This window comes from Sphaerodactylus townsendi, linkage group LG03 (assembly GCF_021028975.2).
Source record: "Sphaerodactylus townsendi isolate TG3544 linkage group LG03, MPM_Stown_v2.3, whole genome shotgun sequence".
NCBI classification, from domain to species: Eukaryota; Metazoa; Chordata; class Lepidosauria; order Squamata; family Sphaerodactylidae; genus Sphaerodactylus; species Sphaerodactylus townsendi.
In genome coordinates this window covers 6,403,750-6,429,311 of record NC_059427.1, presented here as the reverse complement: position 1 = coordinate 6,429,311, position 25,562 = coordinate 6,403,750, and the positions used below count along the sequence as shown (strand labels likewise).

At 43.1% G+C, this 25,562-nt stretch overlaps 1 protein-coding gene across 1 annotated transcript in view; it reads left to right on the top strand.

The window, feature by feature from the left end:
* The window catches only part of LOC125428579 (putative zinc finger protein 66), a 206,604-nt gene extending 181,266 nt beyond the window's left edge, over positions 1 to 25,338 (top strand). The window contains exons 7-8 of the mRNA XM_048488934.1: positions 2,077 to 3,051; positions 24,547 to 25,338. Of these exons, the coding sequence (XP_048344891.1) occupies positions 2,077 to 3,051; positions 24,547 to 24,980 (1,409 nt within the window). The 3' untranslated portion in view covers positions 24,981 to 25,338. The remainder of the gene's footprint in view (positions 1 to 2,076; positions 3,052 to 24,546) is intronic.
* The last annotated feature ends 224 nt before the right edge of the window (positions 25,339 to 25,562 follow it).

Genomic DNA, 25,562 nt, shown 5'->3' with positions numbered 1-25,562 from the left:
ATCCATCCACAGGTGGATCCAATCCCCTTTCCTTTGGTTGATGGTTTCTGAAAGCAGTCATCAGTGCACTGCATCAGTGTGCTATAGGGGTGTCACTGAGGCTGCTCACGACTGATTGTTCATTTGACTGTGTGTGAAGTGCCATCAAGTCACTTCTGACTCATGGAAGCCCGATGAATCATTGTCCTCCAAATTGTCCTATTGTTAGCAGCCTTGCTTAGGTCTTTCAAACTGAGGACCATCGATCACATATCGGATCTTTCTCTTTTTCTGATGACTTAAATTTTTCCTAGCATAATCATCTTTTCCAGTGAGTCATGTCTTCTCATAATGTAATCAAAGTATGATAGCCTCAGTTTAGTCATTGTAGCTGCTAGACACAGTTTAGGCTTAATTTGATCAAGAACCCACTGATTTGTCTTTTTGGTGGTATCTGCAACACTCTCTTCCCTCACTTTATTTGTAAAATGCATTTGTTGCTATTCCAACTAGAAAACCTACAAGGCAACCATACTTAAAGTATAAACATAATAACAGCGTGGTCATATATTTAGTAATTGGCTTTAGTGGTGGAAAGGGTCATGTAGTCACAGCTGACTTATGGCGACTATGTAGGGTTTTCAAGCAAGAGATGTTCAGAGATGGTTTGCCATTGTTTGCTCTGCATGGGCTAAAAAGTTCTGTGAGAACTGTGACTGGTTCAAGGTCACTCAGCAGGCTTCATGGGAAGGAATGGGGAATCAAACTCAGGTCTCCAATTTAGAGTCCACCACTCTTAATCACTACACCATGTTGGCTGTCTATGCCACTAACAAATGTTACACTTCTTTCTTCTTTCCCTGTGTTTGGAGCAGAAGGACCTTCTAAAATTGAAGCACTTTCTTCGAGTCTCTTTCTCATAGCCACACTTGATTGTGTCATGAGGAAGTAGTAAGGTCTAAGAGGGAGATTCTTTAGAGCAGAGCCTGCCTTTTGCTTTGCCCTTCAGGTTCCTGCTTCATAACTGTTTGACATGCAGAAAGCTGCAGGTTCAATACCCGCCATCTCCAATTAAAAGGAGTGAGGTTTGGGTGATGTGAATGATCTCTGTCTGAGACTCCCGAGATCTGTTGCCAGTTAGAATGGTCAACATTCACCATGATAGAACATGCCTTTATATTGCCTCTCTTGCCTGAGCCTGTGGTGTCTCTGTACCAGGGTCATCTGATCATTCTCCGTTGTGTATGGGCTACATTGTGGTGCACATTGTTTTTTCATCTATTTATTTTAGGGGGCCGAACATGTTGCTTGTGGGGATTCACCAACACCTTTTCTGGCACCCGTGAAGTGTTTTTAGGAAGTGGACACAGCCAGTTAGGGCTTTTGCCCAGCAAGGCTTCTGATTGACTATTGGAGAGGAAGACCAATGACAGTTATCAGGAGTACGCCTAATAAAACAAAAAATTATTTGTCTGCCAGTGGAAAACAATGATAGAGGGAGACAGACAAACTTCCATGGAGAGGGAGTTCCAAAGTTTTGGTGCCATGTCCCCTCTCAGGTGGTCACTTGTCTAACCTCAGATGGTTGAGAAACCTGCAACAGGGCTTAGAATCATAGAACCCTTCCGTACATGCAGAATAATGCACTTTCAATACATTTTCCATCCACTTTGCAGCTGTGTGGAATAGCAATATCCACTTGCAAACAATTGTGAAAGTGAATTGAAAGTACATTATTCTGCATGTGCAGAAGGGACCATGGAGCCGAAAGAAATCCCAAGGGCCATCAAGTCCAACCCCCTGCTTCTTCCCCCTCACTGGCAGTCATCCAACAGCAGCTGGATGTTGTCAGAAATGTGCCAGAACAGACTGATCCTGCATTGAACAGGAGGTTGGACCAGATGACCTCTGTGACCCCTTCCAACTCTATGAGTCTAAGTTGAGCAGAGTGAACATTACAGGACAATGTGGTCCTCAGAACAAAGTGACAGATGTTAAAGAAATGGGTGAGGAATTAATTGGGCATGATATCTAATGGAATGCTCAGTTGCACCTTTGGATTCCTAACATGATTTTCTCCTTTATTTCTCCCCACAGCAAGCAACTGGCAAAGCAGAGAGGATTCTAGGGAGCAGAATGTGGTTTCACTGACTACAAGTGAGCATTCAGTGTGGGAAGAGTTCCTTGCTGGAAATCAAATTGTCAGCCCAAGGAAGGAAGAACGCCAGGTTAAAGAGAAACCATATAAATGTCTAGAGTGCGGAAAGTGCTTTTCCGTGAAATCAAGCCACAAGAGACATCAAGATGTTCACATCACAGACAAACCACATAAATGTTCAGAGTGTGGAAAGAGCTTCAGAAAGAAGGACCAACTTACTTCCCATCAAAGAGTGCACACAGGAGAGAAACCACATAAATGTCTAGACTGTGGAAAAAGCTACAGTCGGAAGATAAGCCTTACTTTTCACAGAAGTATTCACACAGGGGAGAAACCATATAAATGCTCTGAGTGTGGAAAAAGCTTTGGTCACAGCAGACAACTTACTTCCCATGAAAGAATCCACAAGGGGGAGAAACCATATAAATGCTTGATATGTGGGAAATGCTTTACTGCAAGCTCCACCCTTAATTCCCATCAAAGAATCCACACAGGGGAGAGGCCATATAAATGTGCTGAATGTGGCAAAAGCTTTAACCGGAAGGGAAACTTTGTGTGCCATCAGACGGTCCACACTGGAGAGAAACCATATAAATGCTCTGAGTGTGGAAAGAGTTTCAGTTACAGCAGAAGACTTATTACCCATCAGAGAATCCACACAGGGGAGAAACCATTTAAATGTTCCGAATGTGATATGGGCTTCAGAAACTACTCATGTCTTACTTACCATCAAAGAACCCACACAGGGGAGAAACCATATAAGTGCTTGGAGTGTGGAAAAGGCTTCAGCCGAAATTACTCCCTAGTTTTACATAACACAGTCCACACAGGGGAAAAGCTGCATAAATGCTTTCAGTGTGGCAAGAGCTTCAGCCGCAAGCCCGACCTCACTCGGCATCATGAAGTCCACACAGGCGAGCAACCTTGCTTCCCATCAAAGGAACCAGAAGAAGGGGAAACTGTAGAAATGTTCACTCAGTGGTTGGAGTTCTTGTGCTAAATCAAGCCAGAACTATACAGCTGTTGAATTGGTTCTGGTTAAGACATACTCTGTTCTCATACCATTAGAATTCAGTTGTTATAAAATGTGGGGGCTTGCCTTACCTCTTTTGTCCATGTTATGAAGGGGATTCTACACATTCATAGTGTGATTTGAAGGTGAAAAATCTTGCAATTCTGGGGTTCAGCATCATTTTGGCCAAATTATTCTGTGTGTGATTACCCCTCTTCCTCAGCACTGTGGGCAGCTCTTATATTATTATGGCCATGAGTTTAATTAACTTTAAATGGAGATTTGGAGAATGTATGAAGGACTGACATTGTGGCTAATAGTCTTTGACGGGCTTAGTGGATCCTCCATGTTCAGAGGCAGTAACCTTCTAAATCCCTGTGCTGGAGGACAGAAATTTGAAGAGTTTCTGACCTCTGTGCTTGGCTTATAGACCTTGTGGGGGAGGGGGAGCTAGCTATCTGCCTTGTGAAACAGGATGCTGGACTGGGTGGACCACAAGTCTCTGCACAGCTGCTCTTCTGTTCTAGAAATGTGTATCTAAATCAGGTTGGTAGCGAAGTCTGTAGCAACAAGTAAAACAGGAGCCCAATGGAACCTTACTAAAATGTATTCCGGCATGAATACATATGCTGGGATAAATTCTGTTCGCTTCTGAAATCTCTCTGGACTGCTCTATATCTAACCCATTTTCCTTTTGTTTTCAGAAGTCTTCTATTATACTGAAATGTTTGACTTTTTTGTTTCATGTGTCAGTGTTTACCTTTCAGTTTGCTTTCAAGTTTGTGTACATCTTTCCCCCCCTCCATTCCAGGGAGTAAGCCCCATTGAATAGTATAGAGTAGGATTCTGAGTAGACCTGGTTAGGATTGCTCTCTTTGTTGTTAAATTGTGTTATCAGGAAGTGCAATAGGATCCTGCATGCCTTTAAATCATAGTAAACAATGCATATGATCTTGCATGATTTCAAATAAAAGTTACTGTGTATGAATTTGTTTTTGGTTGGCACCATATAGACATACTTAAGAAATCAGCTCAGCCATTATTTCAGTGTTTTTCTAACTCTTCTCCTACTTTCAATTGGCTCCCCTCAACCCCTCTCTCTATTCCTTTTCTCAAGGTTCACCATTCTACCTTTTCCTTCCAAAGGCCATCTCCTGGCCTTTGTTAATCACCTTTAGTCATACTCTGATTTCCCCATATGTTATAAATATTGTCTGACAGATACCCTCACTACTTATATTTGATGGTGTATATTTGGATGCTCCTCAACCTCCTGCCTCCCCCGCCCTCCCGCTCCTGGGTTATGGGCCTTTGAGAGGCTGGGGGATCCATGCACATGCAAGACAGAGGAAGAAGAGTTTGGATTTATACTCTACCTTTCTTTCCTTTAAGGAGATTCAAAGTGGTTTACAAACTGCCTCCCTTCCTTTCCCCACAACAGACACCATGTGAGGTTGATGGGGCTGACAAAGTTCTGAAAGAATCATGACTAACCCAAGGTCACCCAGCAGGCTTCATGTGGAGGAGCAGGGAAGCAAATCTAGTTCACCAGATAAGAGTCCACCACTCTTAACCGCTACACCACACTGGTAAAGGGACTTGAATCTTCTTTTAGAAAGACCCTAGTTTCCCTGTATTTTTACCCTGGGTAGATTTCTTCTTGGATGGCCTAGGCTGGTCTGATTTTGGAAGTTGATTAAGGTCAGCCCTGGTTATTATTTGTATGGGAGACCACCCAAGAAGTCCATGGTCCGTGAGACCACAGAAGTAGGCAATGGCAAACCACCTGAAATTGTCTCTTGCCTTAAAAACCCTATACAGTTGTCATAAGTCAGCTATGACTTGACAATGCCTCTCTCCAATTTCTGCCACTAATAAGACTCTGCACACTCCCCTTTCTCCCTTTCAGTGGTCTGACTCACCAAATGTGGGGTGGATGCACATACAAGCATAAATTATTGCTATTTTTCTAGCTTGACCAGTTGTTCAGTCTCTGCAAGAATGAATGGCTTGGCTCTAGGCCCCTTCCACACATGCAGAATAATGCACTTTCAATGCACTTTGAAGCTGGCTTTTACTGTGCGGAATAGCAAAATCCACTTTCAAACAATTGTGAAAGTGGATTGAATGTGCATTATTCTGCATGTGCGGAAGAGCTTTAGAGGAACAGTTCAGTCATGGCTGAGATATTTATAAGAGGAGGGGGAGGAACCTTTATGTAAATAGAGAACACTAGTATCCGCTAGGGACACAAAAAGGTAGCAAGGCTGCAGGTATCGGAGAGACTGTGGAAAGAAGGGCTGTGGCTCAGTGGTATGGCAGCTGCCTGGTTTGCAAAAGGTTCCAGGTTCAATCACCAGCATCTCCCGTTAAAAGGATTGGGCTGTAGGTGATATGAAAGACCTCACTGAGAGAACTTGGAGAGCAACTGCCAGTCTGAGTAGACAATACAGGCCTCAATGGACTTAGGGTCTGATTCCGAATAAGACACCTTCTAAAGAACTAAAACTAAGCACGGACTAGAATTCTGATTTTTAATTTGGCATTGATGGGTGCAAGACAGCTTGACATTATCTAATTATATACATACACATACACACACACATACACACACACAGGAGAGAAAGGTGGGGTATAAATCTTAACTGTTCTCCTTCTAACCTTCCAAAACAGTAGAAAAGAGCAAAAGTCCAGTAGCGCCTTAAAGACTAACAAAGTTTCTGGCAGGATATGAACTTTCATGGGTCACAGTTCGCTTCTTCAGATATTGAAAGTTCTTGGTGGATTGCCATTTTAGCTAATAGCCTTTGGTGGGCATAAGTGGAACGTCTATGTTCAGAGGACATTCCACTTTAAGACCACGGGGAGTGTAGACAATTTTACCAGTGGTTGCGTTACACACGAGTAGATCACCAAAGAGTATGCAAAGCAGGAACAGCATTCAGATGCAGTCAACAACTCAGAAGGTCCTTTATTGTTGCAATACTGATTAACAAAGTGCTTCGCCAGACAACAGGTATTTCAAGGCGTTCCTTTGCTTTCTCTTTGCTACATATATACAAAACAGTTACCTATCAGGTGCAGGTGTCTTATCTTAGTTTGCCCACGGCACTAATATTGCACATGGCACATGTTCAAGATTGGATATAACTGTTATGTAGATTTTGTGTAACCTCAGCTTGTGGGTTCTGTGGGGCAGTACTTGGAATGAGTTGCAACAACAATTTTTAAACAACAAAATGGTTTACTTTTCTTTACATATAACATATAACATCAACATTTAACGTTACAATTCAAGGTCCTGTTCAGGTTGCATTTCAAGTCCTTCTATTTACAGTCTACTCATATTGCCAAGTCCAAATTCTTCTTTGCAAGTTGGCTGGCTCCTGAAGACTCCAAGGGCTTGATGAACAGGTTGCAACATGATGAAGGTCTCCAGGAGAACTCTCACCCATTACAACCACAAAAGAAAACCCTGAAACAATAAACTCCAACATTTACAACATAGCAAAAACAACAACTACCTTCCCAGTAGTTCCCAACAATATTGCAATTACCTTAACAAGGTGTTAAGGGCTTATAGAAATCAAGGTCCGAGTCTGGTACCCTTGTCTTCTGCAAAGAGCTCTTTCAGCCTTTCTGCTGCTCTGAGTCTCCACCCCCTTACTGGGTCAACCCATTCTGGGCCAACCCATTCTGGGCATGGGGGTTACATTTGCTCATCTATTTTGACACTTTGACAGCACCTGTCACACTTATGCTGTTATAAATACCCGTAATAGCTGGCAGAAATTTGGGGAGCATCTTGCCTCTGTCCCTGACTGTTAGGTCTTCTGGGGGAATTTGGGTGTCCACTTTGTGAAACAGAACACTGGCCTAGATGGACCATAGGTCTGATGCTACGCAGCTGCTCTTTTGTTCTAGAAACCTGTATCTAACTCAGGTAGGTAGCGAACATCGAATATAGTGGCACAATAAATCAGGACCACAGTTGCATCTGAGACTCTAATAAAAATGTATTCTATCTGGAAATCTTATGCTGATGTATGCGCCACTGCCCCCCATGGAGAGGCAGACAATGATAAATCACTTCCAAACACCTCTTGCCTTGAAAACCCTATGGAGTTGCCATGAGTCACCTGTGTCATGTCAGCACACACACACTCTCAAATGCCACTGAATTGTTTAATTTATTTATCTACAAGTGACTTCTTGTTGACACAAGTCATCTATTGAAGTAAACCTGACTTTTTCTTTTCATTAATGCTTGCTTTTCAGTTTGCTTTCACAGTGTTTTGTTTTTTCCTGGAAGTAAGCCCCGCTGAATAGGTATGAGTAGAATTCTGAGTAGATAGACCTACTTAAGTTTGCTCTGTTGTTGTAACATGTTATGAAGACACAGAACAGGATCCAGCATAAATGGTAGTTTACCAAGAGTATCGTCTTTCATGATTTTCTGAAAGCAGGATGGTGTTTCTGGACAGAGGGTTAGATTTTCTCTTTCCCAAGAACAAGGAAAGGAAGAGGAAGGGCCCTTGCAGGATGGGTCTGTCTGGCCAGCTTGGATTTGAACCTATAAGCCATTAAGCTAGAGAACCAGTTTGTTCAGGTGGGGTTAACTTCTTTTGTTCAGATTTTCATTATCCATCATGCATAGTTTCAGAGGGTAGCTATATTGGTCTGCTGTAGAACTCAAACCTTAGAGACTTGGCCCACTTTTTCACGGCAAAATTGAACCTGGGTGGACCTGGGATCAATTTTGCCCTGATTTGTGATTCTTCACGTATCCCCCACTTCTGCCCCTATGCTGCTCCAGTTGTTTCTTCAAGGGCACAGGACTTTTTTCATTTGCCCCATTTCCTGCACTCTGATGGCCACTGGCTCTGTCACTCAAATGGACGCTGGTTCTGTCACTCATTCCCCCGCATTCCACCATTCACTTTCACGGAGGGAGAAATGGTGGATTTACAAAGGGAAGAGGGGGGATGAAGAGCAGTTTGCCTTTCCCAGACAGGACAAGAGAACAGCATGTGAGTGGGGGACAGCAGCCCCTCTGCAACGGTTGCAGTGAAAGAAGAAGAGTTTGGATTTATATCCCCCCTTTCTCTCCTGCAGGAGACTCAAAGGGGCTTACAATCTCCTTGCCCTTCCCCCCTCACAACAAACACCCTGTGAGGTGGGTGGGGTTGAGAGAGCTCCGAGAAGCTGTGACTAGCCCAAGGTCACCCAGCTGGTGTGTGTGGGAGTGCACAGGCTAATCTGAATTCCCCAGATAAGCCTCCACAGCTCAGGCGGCAGAGCTGGGAATCAAACCCGGTTCCTCCAGATTAGATACATGAGCTCTTAACCTCCTATGCCACTGCTGCTCCATTTAGACTCCATTTAGGAGAGGAGGAGGGAGCCCTTTTTCGCAGACGGCTGGGAAACCATGATTCCTTTCATGCTCACCTCTTCTCCTCTCTGCCCCCCTCCGTCCACCAGATGGATTTTTGGCACTGCATCTCAGCAGAGGGTGTCCCCATCTCTCCTCTTTGGGCTGCACACAAGCCTCTGCTTAACGTGTTCAAAGCACACATCCCTTCCTTTGCCACTTGCATTTCCAGCTCACACTTTTGGCACACAAAGCGTTGGGTGGGCCAGAATGGCAAGGCGGGAAAAATACAAAAGTTCTGTTCTGGTACTGCTCCTGCGGTTTTTTACAGCACCGAGGTCTCACAGTGGTATTTAAAAAGTACCACCTTGCTAGCGATTTCTGAAAATCGTGGAGCAAAAGTAATACCGCGGGCGGTGCCGGCGCAACAGAGAGGCAGACATACTGCAGCTTCAGGAGCCATGAAGAATCCTTGAATGCACAGGTATATTCCCCGTGCTCACACTGGTGCAATTTTGCTGTGAAAAAACAGCCTTAGTGTCTGGTTATGAGAGCTTTGACTCTAGAAGGCTTTTACCTTAAAAATCTTGTGGGGTCTCTAAAGTGTTACTGGATTCGAATCTAGTCAAGTGTGTATGAAATCCTTCCCTGAAGTCTTGATATCTTCCCTACAAGGAATTGAATCCATGTTCCATCCTATACTGTTTTTCCCAAATACAACTAGAATGTTTTGTTGAAGTGAGACTGAGCCATCCTCAGGTTGCATGGGTATGAAAAAGATTGGAGTATTATTTTGAGGTATTTGCCTCACCTTTCTGACCCTGTGGCTAGCAAATTAAAACAAATACAAATTAAAATCTCATATAATTCCAAGAAAGTACAGGGAAGAAATTTTAGAACTGGCTCATAGTGTCCCATTGGCTGGACATCTAGGAATAAGAAGGACTATGGAAAGAATTCAAAGGCAGTTTTTTTGGCCAGGGTTGACTAAAGCAGTTAAGGATTTTTGCAAGACATGTGATGTATGTCAACGGGTTGGGCACGCTACTGATAGAACTAGGTGTGAGCTACGACCCTACCCAGTAATTGATGAACCCTTTGCAAGGGTCAGTTTGGACATTTTAGGTCCTTTACCTAAAAGTAGTTCGGGAAAACAGTATATTGTAGTTATAGTTGACCATGCAACCAGATTTCTTTTAAAGCTTCCTTTTGTGTGAGAAACATTGCATATCTGTGTCAGTAGCTAAGGCCTTAATGGAATTTGTGTCCACATATGGCGTGATGAAAGTACTAATGACTGATCAAGCCCCTAATTTGATGTCATAGGTGATGAAAATTTTCTGTGAGTTATTGAGGTTCAGCATGCCCCTGTAGTGGCGTGATAACCCTCAGCCAGTCAATGGTTTAGTGGAGAGGGCCATTCAGAACTACGGTGGACAATTGTTGAAGTCTTTATGTACCAAAAGATTCAAATTCATGGGATCTGCTGCACCATATTTGACGCTTGTTTCTCCGTGATTCAGTCCAAGAAAAAAAAAAAAAAAAAAGCCTCAGATTTAGTCCAAATCAGTTATTGCTTGGTAGAGATATCAGAGGTCCTTTGGGCTTAGCTAGAGCAAATTGGGAACGCTTTACTGACAACTCTTGTCCCAAGGATGTAAATGCATATTTCTGTGAGCTGCAAAGAACTCTGCAGGAAGTAAGGACAGCTGCAGCAGAGAATTTGAAGCAGGCTCAGCAAAAGCAAAAAAGACCTGCCTTTGATGTTAAGGCCAGACCACGAGGCTTTGCAGTGGGTAATTGTGTTTTATTGCTGTCAGTGGATAAGCTTCCCGCTAAGTTGGATGTGGCTTTGAAGCATCCCAATACAGGTTTTACCCCAATGACAATTATGTAATTCAAGAAGATGATGGGCAGAGAATCCGTGCATGCTAATAAGTTGAAACCGTGATTGTGAGAGAGATCGGGTAATGATCTTTTCCAGTACAAGTTGACACTAACGCAGATGAGCTTGTGGAATGGAATTTTGAGGAGTGTTCTGGATGTGAGCAGTTCGAATTTCAGATGCATTTATCAGAAGGGCAATGTGGGGCAAAGTTAGACATTTGTTAAAGGACTTTGAATTGTTGTTTACTGAACAGCCCGGCTTGACTCACCTGATTTCCCACCACATTGACACTGGAAGTGTCGCGACCTATTAAAACCACACCATACCCTATTAACAATCGGTTGAAAGAAGCTGTGGAGAAGGATGTTTAAACAAAATGTTGAAGTGGGATATTATTGAGCCTAGTAACAGTGCATGGTGAGCACCCATAGTACTAGCGAAGAAAAAGCAGGTGTCTGAGGGTGACCCTCCTGAATTCAGACTGTGTGTAGACTTTAGAAAGGTTAATCTTAATGACAACTTCTTGATCCTCATCCCACACCTCCGCTTGAGGGAATTGCAGAAAGGATTAGCTAGTGCTAAGTTTATAAGCACCCGGACTGCCTCAAAGGCGCACGGGCAAATTCCTCTAACTAAAAGAAGCCTCTGAGAAAACAGCCTTTGTATGCGAGCTTGGTCACATTTCACCTGAAGAGAATGCCTTTTGGGTTTGGAAGCGTAGGCTTCCAAAACCCTTCCTAGAGGTTGATTGGATAAGGTTCTTACTGGGTTAGACAGTATGCCTTTGATTTATCAGGATGATATAGCCATCATATGTGTCTGGGATTCCTAGGGAGACCCATTTGAAAACACTATATGAATGGTTTTTTGCCAGAAGGTTCAGGGAAGCTGGGTTAACTTTTTGAGACCTGGTAGTGTCGAATTTGGATGGAAGGAGGTGATATACCTTGGTCACTGTGTCAGTCAAACGGTCAAATTAAGCCTCTCTCTTGTTAAGCTAAGGTTGCCAGTATTAAGAATTGGCCTATTCCAACCACAAAAAAGGATATTCACAGTCCTTTTTAGGATTAGCGAAGTTGGGTTTTATAGAAAGTTCTCATACCCTCAAACTAAGTGAACTAGCTACAACCATTATCAGACTTATGTAGTGCTGAGCTCCATTTAAAAGTTGTTTCGGGAGCGACATAGATGTCAAACTACGTTTTGACGGGGTAAAAGGGCTACATTGTAAATGCTCCAGTATTAGCGTTGCTCCCACGATTTTAACGAAACCATTTCGAAGTGTATACTGATGCTTCGGAACGAGGTTTAGGGTGCTACATTAGTTCCAGAAAGGCGAAGACCAATTGATGCATCCAATAGTTTTCCTTAGTAGAAAGCTCGTTACCTAGAGAATGTGCAGGCATACTCAACGATCGAGAAGGAATGCTCTCGCATGCATTTTGTGGGCAATCAAAAAATTACATCCTTTTACCTAATAGGGTCTAAGTTCATTGTAAGATCTGACCATAAATCCTTTGGCCTTTTTTTTTTGAACAAGATGACAACAGCAATGCTGCATTAGCTTTTGAGATGGTCCTTAGCCCTACAAGATTATGAATTTGAGATTCGACATGTAAAAGGGTATAGGTTTTAATATTATTGCTTTGATGCACTAAGTTAGGTGCCAGGGTAATGGTTAATTATATATAATTGCCTTGTATGATATGATTTGGATCTAACTGAAATTTTGAGAGCATTTAGCCCCTTCTAAATTTCAGCCTGAAAAGGGGCATGTGAAAAGTTCCAGGAACATTCTGAAAGTGTCAGTTGGAGGATGTGGCTCCAGAACACATGGAAGTGCTATTAGGATGGAGGTTTAAACTGAAGCGGAAGCCCAGTTCGTTTTTTTTCCTGAGGTTTTTTTTTCTTTTGTTAATTCGTTAGAGCAACTTGTAAGCTTGCCTGTTATATGTAATAAACTACAAAAAAGAAGAAGTTTCTATGAGTGTATTGAATCAATAAGCAATTCAAGTAGAAGGGGACTGTGGAGCTTTATAACCAACACTCAAATAACATCATTAAAATAGTTAAAAATCAGCACTTAAAGCAGTTTTGCCAACTCTGGGTTGTGAAATACCTGGATATTTGTGGGGGTGGAGCCTGAATAGGGAGGGATTTGGGGAGTGGCAGGACCTTCATGGGGTATAATTAGGGTTTGCTAACTCCATGTTGGGAAATACTTGGAGATTTTAAGGGTGGAGGCTGAGAAGGGTGGGGCTTGGGGATGGGATGGGACTTCAATGGGGTATAACATAAGGCCATAGAAGTAACCTTCCAAAGTGACCATTTTCCCCAGGTGAACTGATCTCTGTCACCTGGAGATCAGTTGTAATCCCAGGGGATCTCCAGCCACCACCTGAAAGCTGGTAACCTTAACATAAAGCAAGTACAAAAGAGAAAAACAACAATTAAGAGATTGGGGGAGGAAGGGAGGATCAGTGAGGGAACTGCAAGTAAAACAAAACAAAAAAATCTTCCACTGGCAGAAGTCAACATAGATGACAAATGAATGTCCCTAAGGAGAGAGTTCCAGAGTTTTGATGCCACTGTTGAGAAGGTCATGTATCAGGATGCCACCCAACTACTTTCAGAAGGTGGGGCCTCCAAAAGTAGGGCCTCCAAAGATGACCAGAGTGCTTAGGTATGTTCTAAAGGAAGTAGGCAGTCCTTCAGGTACATTGGGACCAAACTATAAAGGGCTTTGAAGGTCAAGAAGACTGAAATCTTGAATTGTGCCTGGAAACAAATTGAGAGTCAGTGTAGGTAGAACAACACAACTCCATTTTATCATCACAACAGTTTTGTTGGCTTCCTTGCACAATGTGCACTTTACATCAACAGGATTTTTCAATTCTGGCCTTGATCATATTTGTTCTAATCGCCTGGTCTTGAGCTGCTAAAATCAGTGATTCAGTTTCTTTTTTCAGAGTTCCAATTGTTAACCACAGCCAAGACTTCTCATTGTCCACCTTGTCCTTGATCTTCTCCAGAAATTGGCTGTGCAGTGGTTTGTTGTGCCAGCTTTCAGTCCTCGTTTTAATCACATTTTTTTCTGGGCTTTCAGTAAATGCCTGTTCTCCACTTCACATTAGGTATGACAGCATGATTTTCTTGTGCACTGTACCTCTGTCTTTTTAATGGTTGATCCACTTGTAGCCCATTTGTTGATGCATGCCCAGGGACCTCAGCATGTGACGCTACCCTTGTTAAACCCATGCGATGACCAAGGTGGTATAGGAGTCTTTTGTATTTGTTTCACCATATTGTACGGGTTGGTGGACACTCTTAGTCTGGTTTCTCGGTTGATACTTGTCTGGCTTGGGAGATTCTTCTGGTAGAATACTACCTCCAGCATAGCTCTCAACATCATTGAAGCCCCTTCCCCAAGTCAGGGACAGCCCAGGTGGTGTCCACAAGGGGAGGAGGAGGATATTTATAAACTGCTCTCCTCCATCAAGCGGGGCTCAGAGCAGTGCACATCAATGTATATATAATCAAAATTATACAATTAAACATATATACTTAAAACTACAATTCCCATAATATGGCACCCTGAGGGTAGGGCTAATAACCAACATTAAAAGCATAAAAGAAGAATACAAAAATATAAAAACATAAAATGTAAAAGAGGTGGTTTGCCATTGCCTTCCTCTGCATAGCAACCATGGCATTCCTTGAAGGTCTCCCATCCAATTACTAACCAGGGCTGTGAAAGGCAGACTATAAACAAATGTAACACTAGAGAATACTTACACAGAGAATGACAAGTTCAGTGATGTCACACAGGATGATCCAATAATATTTTCTGACAGCTTTTTGTACCCAGGCACTTTGTGCACAAACAGAGGGAGCACAGTTTTGACAACCAATTGTCATCTTCTACCAGTCACCTTTTGAAGTTTTGTCAACTTGCGAACAGCTCTTGACTTATAAGCCTTGGGGAAATTATGATATGGGTACTATTACATAAGAGCTCCTCGAAGCATAATTTTGTTTCTCATTTTTTCAGCCTTACCAGTTGCTAACATTATCCCTGCTGATGTCACAGGTGAGATGGGCTGGAAATGCTTATGTTGTACTTTCTCCCATAACTTTAGTAGATTCCCATTTACAATGTTATTATGAACAAACTAGAAATACTTGCCAGTTTTCTTCAGCTGCAACCACAAACCCACTGGCATTTCTACAAAAACCTCATAGTTACCCAACTGGTTAATCAAGTTCCCTTGGCAGTTACAGAACATAATTGAAAATGGGATATGCCTCAGTCAGTATTGTATTTTAAATTGTGTGTTTGTGTATGTATATATAAAATGCATATTAACAACCATTTAAAAACTTGTAATAAAAAATCATCATCTAACTGGATACACAATGGAGAAACTGAAGTATTGCTCTTAAGAATTAAGATTGAACCATTACCAAAGGATTAACACTTGAATCTGAAGGCCCAGAAATATTCCATATAAGAGCTGGGCCAGAGTCTTAGCTGAGTACAATTTAAGGGCTACAGGAATAATTATAAAAACACTCCCTAAAAAATTAATTAGGGTATTTGCAGACCTTTGACTAAGCACAGCAACACACTATGTGCTACCCTGCTCCCAAAGCTTGAACCTTAAACACTACATACATTATCAATATTAAGATTTAATTGCATCAAAACAGCCCACAAAATATCCAGATAACAGTCTGTGGGAAAGATGCAGATCATGGAACTTCTTTTTAAAAAATTCAAAGCCTGGTTGAAAACACATGTTTTGGCCTGGTGTTTAAAGTTAATGAGGAAGGGCAAGGCAAGCCCTATGGGCGCCTTTCTCAAATGAAGATCTATTTCTGAAAATTGGAGCCTTGGTCTGCTCAGTGGATAATTCTCACCAAGACCAGGTGGTGGCAGTGATTGAACTTAGAGAGGGAGAGATAATCTGCCCTGTGCTCCATTATTGGGGGAGCTAGATAGATGGCATATACCAGGCAGAGACCTTTGTCAGCAACTTGTGCTCAGATGCCTTAGAGGGCATGGTGGAACAGGGTCAGCAGTTCAGAAGAAGGCTGTTCTGCCACACAGACATCACATTCTGTCTTTCTTCTCAACAGGTACCCAGAGTGGTGTCCATTGTTCTTGTTTTCATTTTATCCTCACAACATCCATACTGAGAATTAGGTTAGGCTGAGAATAAGTGACTGCCCCAGGGCCAGCCAGCTACTTTCAGTAGTAGAGGCATTGGAACCTGGGTCACCTACTGGTAGATTCTAGTTAGACACTCTACCCATGAGATCACACTGGCTCTGTTAGCTCAAGGGGGATCTTAAACTCCCTTTCTTTTGTTCCATTCTCTCTGCTTGTGCTGCCTTTCCCCCCAATGTGGACCAATAGCACCTTGCTTACTCTTCCTTTCCTCTATTTTTTAAAAATCACAACAACCCTATGAAGTGGGTCTGGTTGAAAGCGTGTGACTGACGCAAGGTATGCCAGCAATCTTTCATGGCAGAGTAGGGATGAGAACCTGGGTCATTGTGACATTCTCACCACTGCATTCCACAGGCCCTGATAAGTCAGAAAAGTGGTTACACCGTGTCAACAGAATGTTTATTTTATGTCTGTTATTTAGTCTCCCAGAGGCAACTCCTTGTTTGTGAGAGGTCCTTATCTATTCAAGGCTACTGGGCTTTTCCAGGGTGTCTCATTTCATCAAAGCTAACCGGATACAGCTTGAGTGTTCTGGTCAGAGAAAGGTTTTTCTGTCTTGGAGGGTGGGGAGATTTGCTTTGAACAACTGAAGTGCCTTCTACTTGTTAATATCTAACTGTGGTGCGCAGAGAGTACAGTTTTCTTATTTTCTGAGTCTCAAGTTTGCCTTGCTGTGGTTCACTGTATGTTTTATTTTACATCTTATTCAAACACAGCTTTAATTAATGTTTATGTTGTGAGTGCTGGTTCAAACCCAAGAGCTCAGGAATGGTACTGGGCAAGGCAAGGGCTTTTTGCCTCCAAACATCCTCCCCTTCCTTTTTCACTGAGATTTCACTGAGAAGAAACTTTCTGATGTTATGAGCCAGTGTAGTAGATCTGACTACAGGTTCGATTCCCAACTTGGCCGCTGACCTAAGGTCTGGCACTCATGCTTAGTCCCACCTACCCCACAGGCTTTTTGTGAGGATGAAACAGAGGAGAGAACAAGGCAAAGCGCTTTGTTATAAATCTAATTTTGCAATAATTTTGTATATATATATAAACCTTTAATGGCATAATTAAAACAGCAGCAATATACCAGAAAAATGGCGACCTCAGTGTAATGATACAATCTCCAGTACAGTTATAACCGTTTGCTGATGACAGAGCACAAAAAGTTAGCCAGCGCTTCCAATACACTTGCAGAACCACAATCCAACATCGTTACCACAATTGATAGATTAATATTATCAATGGGGGGTTTTAACCACGGGTTTAGATATTTATTCCTGGCTAAACTGTGTAACGGGCAGTGTAATATCACGTGTTGGATTGATTCTTCGTAAGCTGAACTGCAGGGACAAAATCTTTCATTAAAAGGCACTTTCTGTATTCTGCCCTGAGTGGTAGCTGAAGGGAGAATATTGCACCTGGCAAGGGTCAGGGCTCGTCGCAATTTGGGTTCTAAGACCAAATGGAAATACTTGGCCATGGTATAGGGTTTTAATGGTATACCCAAGTGCAAGGGAGAGCAGCGTTTATTAGCCTGCTGCATCAGGTGACTATACTCGAGATCATACAATCTCTTTTGATAGTCAGCTTTAGCTCATTGGCATTCATTAAAACCAATGCATCCAAGGATAGACCCATTTCATGGATCAATAATTTTGTAGCTGGCTCCGCCTTCTGTCGTAGCCACTTTGCGGCTGTGCCCACTAAGCCGTCTCAGAAGTCCAAATGTGCCTGCGGGCTCAACAGATAGGGTGCTGATTTAGGAACAGTTAGCGTGTGTGTGTGTGTGTGTGTTAGAAATCAGGCCGGACAAAAGGGAAGAAGAGGCTCTCTGCCAGTTAGTCCTCAAACCTCACTTCTGCCGCCAAAGGGCTTGCATGAATTCATTCATCTGAAACATTAATTTAAAACATTTATTAGTCCCCTTTCTTTGTTAATATATTACATTTTTGGCTATTGGATATAGTGCTGTTAATAATTTCTATTCAAGTTTGTGGTTTTATTGCTGTTCTTTTGAGCCAGGCAGAGTAATTTTTGTTCTTATAAACTTGTGCACTCCCTGGCAAGCCAAAAAGCAAGAAGTCGGGCTGTTCTGTTTTGTTTTTTTTTCTTTTATTTTCCTTCCGGCGAGAGCCGACCTAAGGGTTAAAGGGAAGGAGTCTCAACTCCTAGAGAGGCTCCAGTCACTTCCTGCTCCATTGTGCAAGGCGTGATGAGTTGCTGGTGCGGCTGGGAGAAGGAGAGGCGAGGGAGGAGGAGTGCTTTGTAAAATATATATTTGGGTAAGATATAAAATAATATTTTCTTTGCCAAATTCCGCCCTGCTGTGTCCCTAGAATAGTCCGGGGAGGTAGCTAAGGGGGGAAGGGAGGGGGGTCTCAGTATTCCTGCAATATTTACCTCCCGGAGTCTGTAGTTTAGCAATACTTCGTTAACAATCAGCCAGCGGACTCCATTTTACAAAGTGTTGTCTTACTTGCTCTCTGGAGTCTCCTGGTCCCTGGAGCTGAGCTGTCCATGGAATCCGGTTTGTGCACATATTCTTCAGTTTGTTTCTGTGGCTTCGACTGCAAACTCCAGCAAAATCTTTTGAAGAAGAAAAGTTTGGGCTTTATGCCCTGCTTTTCTTAAGCGTATTAGTCTCCAAGCAACTCCTTCGGTTCCCCACAACTTTGTGGGGCTGAGAAGGGTCTGCATGAACTGTGACTAGCCCAAGGTCACCCAGCAGGGTTCATGGGTAGGGTTGGGGATACAAATCCAATTCACTAGACAAGAGCGCCCCCCCCCCCCTCCGGTCATGTGGAGGAGTGGCGAATCAAACCGGGTTTTCCAGATTAGAGTCCAACGCTCTTAATCACTGCACTGTGCTGACTCTCATTTTGTTGTAATCTTCCCACCAGCCTGACAATGTTGTGGGGCAGGTGTGGTCCCAAAAGGTTTGCAGGGGTTTCCCCCCTTTTTGTTCTGGAATAGAAAACTTTGGTTTTTGGAGCGTTCCCCTTCCACTCTCCTATGGCATCGTAAAAATACAATTATGTATCAGGCACTTTTCTTGGTGAGTTCTGTATCTCGGCACATTCGTCACTTTTGCTGATGTGAGATCGTTTGTTACTAAAAATCTGCCTCACCTCTTGCAAACTAGGACAATCCAATTTCTTAAGAAGTAGACAAGCACTCCAAACTTTTGCTCCTCAGATCAGCCACAAAACTCTGAAAGATCTCTGCCTTGCTTTGCTTTCTTGTATGAAAAGTCTAATCCTTACATGGCATGCAATACTTTTCAACCCTGTTAATCATATTATAATTAATAATCCTGCCAGGTTCAAAATTAGTTCTTTGTTCCTCTTTTCTGACTTCCATAGCCCTATTGGTTTCCATAAACAACCCCAGACGTGTTTTGGACTTTTTACAGTTGTCTGTGGCAGGATTGGGACCATCCAGTGCCTCTGAGACTCTTAAGCAGTTCTATCTTGCTTAAATCAGCATGTTGTAGTGGTTAAGAGTAGGTGGACTCTACTCTGGAGAATCAGGTTTTATTTCCCACTCCTCCACATGAGCAGGGGACTCTTATTTGGTGAACTGGATTTGTTTCCCTACTCCTGCATTCCTTCTGGGTGACCTTAGACTAGTCACAGTTCATTCAGAACTCTCTCAGCCTCACCTACCTCACGGTGTCTGTTATGGGGAGAGGAAGGGAAAGGAGTTTGTAAGCTGCCTTGAGTTTCTGTACAGAGAAAAAGGCAAGGTATAAATCTAAACTCTTTGTTTCCATCTTCATAACTGTTTTGTGAATTAGAACCCCGTTCCTGGTCCCATATATTGTTCTCAGGCTGGTGAATGCTGCTGGATCCTTTATCATTCAGCAATATTGTTATTAACCAGAATACAGGCTTTCTACTTGTTGTATTGAATAGTAAATACTTCTGATGAACTGAAACTTTGAATATACTTGCTCCATCTGGCTTCTGATGTACTAGAAGAAGAAGAGTTTGGATTTATACCCCACCTTTCTCTCCTGTAAGAAGACTCAAGGTGGCTTACAAGCTCCTTTCCCTTCCTCTCCTCACAACAGACACCTTGTGAGGTAGGTGGGGCTGAGAGCTCTGAAGAATTGTGACTAGCCCAAGGTCACCCAGCAGGAATGTAGGAGTGCGGAGAAACCTCTAGGAATGTAGGAGTGCAGGATAAGCCTCTGCTACTCAGGTGGAGGAATGGGGAATCAAACCTGGTTCCCCAGATTAGAATCCACCTGCTCTTAACCACCACGCCATGCTGGCTCTCTACCAATCTTGATTCCTGAGTGAGCTTTTACAAGCTGGAGCTCACTCCTTCAGACACAGACGTCATATGTGTGAGTACATGTGTCAGACTGAAAAGCAGCCTTTACTTTTCAGGAGATATAGATCTGGCACTAGCCTTTGTAGAATAATTTGACAGATGAGAAAGACAATTCACTTGTCCAGGTGGAGGCTGTTCAGAGAGGAAAAGAAGGTGAGGGAGGAGTTGGCCTCACCTGGTGCATGTTAAGGCTCTGATGCCACTTAGCCTGGGAGCAGAAAGGAATTCTGGGAAGGGGCAATTCAGAAGAACTTGGGGTACAATGTCCTCCCTTCAGATGTACAGTGCCAGCAATGCAGGCACTTCTGCAGTGAGGATGCTCAGGGTCCCCCACAGGTCTGCAGCCAACTCTACCATTTTTGCCATATGGGGCTGAATTTAGAAAAGCACAGCAAGAAGGAGATGTTGGACCTGGTGATCCTGGAACAGTTGCTGGCTGTCTTGCCCCCCGAGATGCAGAGCTGGGTCTGGGAATATGGACCTGAGAGCAATTCCCAGGCAGTGGCCCTGGCACATGACTTCCTCTTGAGCCAGGCAGAGGATGGGACAAGGTAGTGACTCAGACAACCAGCAGATGAAGAGGGGCACATATGCAGGCAGATGGCCAACTAACTTGTTGGAAATAGCCACACCCAGCCAAGCTTGTGTCCTGTTCCTTTTCTCATCAATCTCCCCTTTTTGGGACCTCCATGTCTGTTTCAGGTGCAAGAGACCACCACACAGGAGCATTTCCATGGAGCAACCTATTGGGTAAGATAATCATCATCTTGAATGTAGGGGGGCTGCTTTTATTTATTTTATTTATTTATTTATTTATTTAATTTGGTATACCATACAATCCCGGAAGGCATTCTGGAAGTGCCTGCACAACTATAAAAACACACCAAAATATCATAGGCATCCATAAGAATTATAATACAAAACAGCATTGTTATATCCTATATCTAGATGAAGCGTCCCTCCTAAGCCCTAATCCCTTTAACTAACAAGGGGAGAAGTCCCGATGTTGTATAGGGAACCCATAGATCTTAATAATGGATCCGGCATTGATAGCCTGGGATTCCAATAGCCAAGGGGGGGGGGAGGGGGCACTCAGCGGCTGGTTTCTCCGAAAGCCCGGTGGAACAACTCGGTCTTACAGGCCCTGCGGAAATCCCCAAGGTCCCGCAGGGCCCGGACAGTTGGAGGAAGAGTGTTCCACCAGGCAGGGGCCAGAGCCGTAAAGGCCCTGGCCCGAGTGGAGGCCAGCCGCATCATCGAGGGGCCATGTTCCCCTGAACCTGCGTAGGAATGATGCTCCACTCCAGCTTCTCAGTTCAGGCATCTCTTTTGGGGGAGGTAAAAACCTAGAATTTAAAAGCCACACAACATAATTGGACGAACGTTGACTTATGAGTTTCTCAGATCCTAGTCTGACCCTTTAACCACTACACCACACTGGCTCTCAATAATCATATTAGTATTATTAAATGATGTCATTTTTTTCTATTTGTATCCCACCCTTCCCCATAGGGCTTAGGGCAGCGAACAACAGCAGCATTAAAAAAAAAACATAATTAATCTATCATGAAACATAGGTAGACAACAGAATGGCTACAAACCCCCTTTCTGTGCCTACGGGAGGCCAGCAACGATATTCTAACTCAACCTGGCTGGCTACATGTAAAAGCCTGGCTGAATAGTTCCATCTTATAGGCCCTGCAAAAACTGTGTATTTTTGGTGTAAAAGGCTGAATTTACCACTCAAACTCAAAGTCGAGCAATAAAAAGACAAACTATTGATTATTGGTGTAAACTAGCTGGGGTGCCAAAAGTGCTGGAACTGAGGATTCTTGTTCTCAGTTCCAGTATTTCTTTCTAAAACAAACAGTAACCAATCAACTCCCTTGTGTCCCCCTGTCCCCGCTTCCCCATTGGCTCCATCGGAGCTGCGTGGTTTCTATTGGCCACAGCCTCCCGCTCAGTTTCCCGCTTCTCTTCTGCCAAAGAGTGGTAGGGACTGGTGAAATGCTAGGAGGTTAGCCAGTCAAAACTGACTTTTTTAAGGTCTTGCAGGGCCCCTACTAGTCTACCAACTGCAGGGCCATCGTATTCCACCAGATGGGTGCCTGGCCTGTAAAATTTATAGTTTACCTTTCTCACTGGAACTCAAGGTAGATTATAAATTTGATTTAAAAGCTGTTCAGCCAATCTGTAAATGGACTGTAAGATATACTACATGGAAAATTAAAACATCTGAGGTATGTTTAAATCCTGTAAGTAAGTAAACATCTGTAAGGAGAGAGGTTTTTTCCCCTCCATTTCAGGGTCTGGTGATCTTTGAGGAAGCATCTGTTCATTTCACTGAGTAGTGGGCCCTGCCGGATCCAGACCAAAGAACCCTTCACAGAAAGTCATGGAAGACAATCGTCAGAATAGGTCCTCTCTGGGTAAGTCTTTTCTGCCTTCATTCACAGATGCTGAAAGCAGAAATCATTCCACACAGTAGCTCTCTCCCCTCCCATGAAGTGACTGGTCTGTTTTTTCCCCCCAAAGAACAACTTCTGCTTTCCACATCTGATTGTATTTCCGTGCTGCAAAGAAACAGAAATTCATTTTTACAAGACCCAGAAGAAAGAGAGCGAGCAGCAGGTAGGTGCATATTTATGTGGTATGGACATTTTGCTGAGATATTCTTTGGCTAACTTTCAGCCTCTGGAGAACAATGATTTCTAAAGAATAAAGAGCTGAGAATAGCCAGGAAAGCTTTCTGTAATGTGAAAGAGAGCTTAGAACAGAGGGGGAAATGCAGGCTTATTGGTCCTTAACCTTGGAGGACATTGCTATACACTACTCAGTTGTATTCAACCTTGATTGATTGGTATTCCTCTCCAGATATTTTAGGAGACTGCTCACAAATATCTACAATGCTGTAACATTTTAAGAATAAGAAGAATGTGTCATCCAGTTGCAGCCAACTTATGGCAACCAGAGTCTCTCAAAAAATAAGAGATTGATGTAAAATTCAAACCAAAAACACAATTATAAACTGTATTAATAATTATTTGCTATGCCAGATATTGACCATGTAACAAAAATATGTTTGTCCCAAGCCATTCCAGGGAAGAGAGGAATGGAGTAGTTTTACCATTTCCTTACTCCAATAAAACCTGAAGGGCTACATGAGTTATCATTTTAAAAATTTAAACAAACCAGGGGCATGAAAAGAAGGTAAAACAGCCACTGAGTAGCTTCAAAAATATCCAGAGAATAGTTGTCAGCATTAAAGCACATCACAGAGCAGCTGAAACGATAAAAGCTCTTAGAAGTTTGATTGAAAATAAATGTTATGGCCTAGGGGTAAATAGATAGTACAGTAGGATCCAGGCAAACTAGGGGAGGGGGGCATTGCTGAGATGAAGAGCAACCTCTGAAAACATCCCATCTCTAGTGACCACCTGCCTCTGTACCCAGAGAGCAGGGCTTGGGAGGCGGACCTTAAGAGTAGAAGGGAGACAGTATGGCAGATGTGGAACCTCGAGTACTCTGGCCTCATTTAGAACATTAAAGGTAACAACCAGCAAAACTGAAGCTGCTCCAGTTGGACCACCAAACCAGTAAGTTCTCTTCTGATCAGTGGTTGTGCTTGGAGAGAGGAGATTGAATCCATTGAGTCAATTGCAGATGACCCTTCATTTGTTGATTTCAATGAATTATCACCTGTTATCCCGTCCTTCATTTGAGCAGAAAGGAACATTTGTGAGAGCATTCTTTACCTGCACAGTGACCCTGGGAGGCTAATAAGATTGGGGAAGAGAAGTTGGCTCAAGATGACTGCAGTGCACTGTACAAGTTGGGGAGCTCAGCTTGGGTTTCCACAGTTCAGTTGGAAAGATCTTCTACAAACTGGCTGTCCAGCAATTGCTATTCTGTTCTGTGTTCAAATGTAGGAAGAGGGTGGGACAGAGTTCTTCTAGTCAAGCATCCCATTAGCCACAATGATTAACTGGAGTCCTTGGAAGGTTCACAAGCAGAAGAGCAGAGCCAAAGCCTCCTTCTGGGATTGCCTTGCTGGCAAAAGGGTACTGCCTTTAAACATGGAGGATCCATTGAGATCCCTTGTCTCTGATAGAACTACCCTTCAAGGAAGAAGTCAATTAATGGCAGGATTTGTCTTCCCTTGAAGTGATTTCGGTTGCTATCCAGAGCAGTTAATGGGTTTCTTTCCTTGCTTCCACTTTTACTTTAAAGTCTTACCTTTTTCTTCTGCTTATTCCAGAGGCAGATGATCCCGAAGGCAAGTCTGAGGAACAACCAGAACAGCTCTTATTGGAAGGGAAACAACCGAAAAGAAACACTGGAATGAAACGGAAGATCAAGAATGAATTTCCTGTTTCTCAGGGTGTTGAATCCCAGGACGTCCCCCCAAACCTACTAAAGATCAATTGCCCTGTGTGTGGAATAACATTCATTGGTAAATCTGTGTTTGATGCACATTGGAGAAGCCACACAGTGGGGAAATCATACATATGTTCAGAGTGTGGAAAGGCTTTTGTTAAGGAATATCTTATGGAACACCTACGAATTCATAGAGGAGAGAAACGTTATAAGTGCTTGGAGTGCGGAAAGAGATTTGCTCAGAGTTCACAGCTTACCACTCATCGACGTATCCACACCGGGGAGAAACCATATAAATGCTTGGAGTGTGGAAAGAGTTTTGCTCAGAGTTCACATCTTACTTCACATCGACGTATCCACACAGGGGAGAAACCATACAAATGCTTGGAGTGTGGAAAGGGCTTTGGTCGGAATAAAGATGCTATTGCCCATCAACGTATCCACACAGGGGAGAAACCATATAAATGCTTGGAGTGTGGAAAGAGCTTTGCTTGGAATTCACAGCTTACTACCCATCAACGAGTCCATACAGGGGAGAAACCATATAAATGCTTGGAGTGCGGAAAATGTTTTGCTCAGAGTGCACATCTTAGTTCACATCGACGAATCCACTTAGCAAAGAAACCTTAGAAATGCTTGGAGTTCGGAAATTACTTTCCCCTCCCTCCCTCCCCTCCCTCTATAAGTAAACATGTCCTGGACCAGTTGTTTTTGATCTCCTACTTCTACACCCCTCCAAAAAAATTGTATCTAACCACAGCTTAGGGGGTGCTGTACAGGTTAGAGATAGAAGCAAGATGCTGAGTTTTAGTTGGAAATGATTTTATTGTTGATAAGAATGATTTTATAGTTATAAGTGTAAAATGTTGAAAATTGGAAATTCTTGTGAGTTACTTCGACTGAAGATGTTGTTAGAAGCTACCCTGAGCCCAGTTTTGCCAGAGGAGGGCGGGGTACAGATTGAATGAATAAATTCCACAGAACTGGATCCACAAGAGATTGTCATTTAGATCAAGAGATCTGTCCCTTCTCATGCCACTCATCATATTTAACAATAGTTTGACTAAAAAATGAGCAATTCAGAGAGAGCTAGCATGGTACGGTGGTTAAGACTGGTGGATTGTAATCTGGAGAACCGGATTTGATTCTCCACTCCTCCACATGAGCAGCGGACTCTGATGTGGTGAACTGGATTTGTTTCCCCTCTCCTAC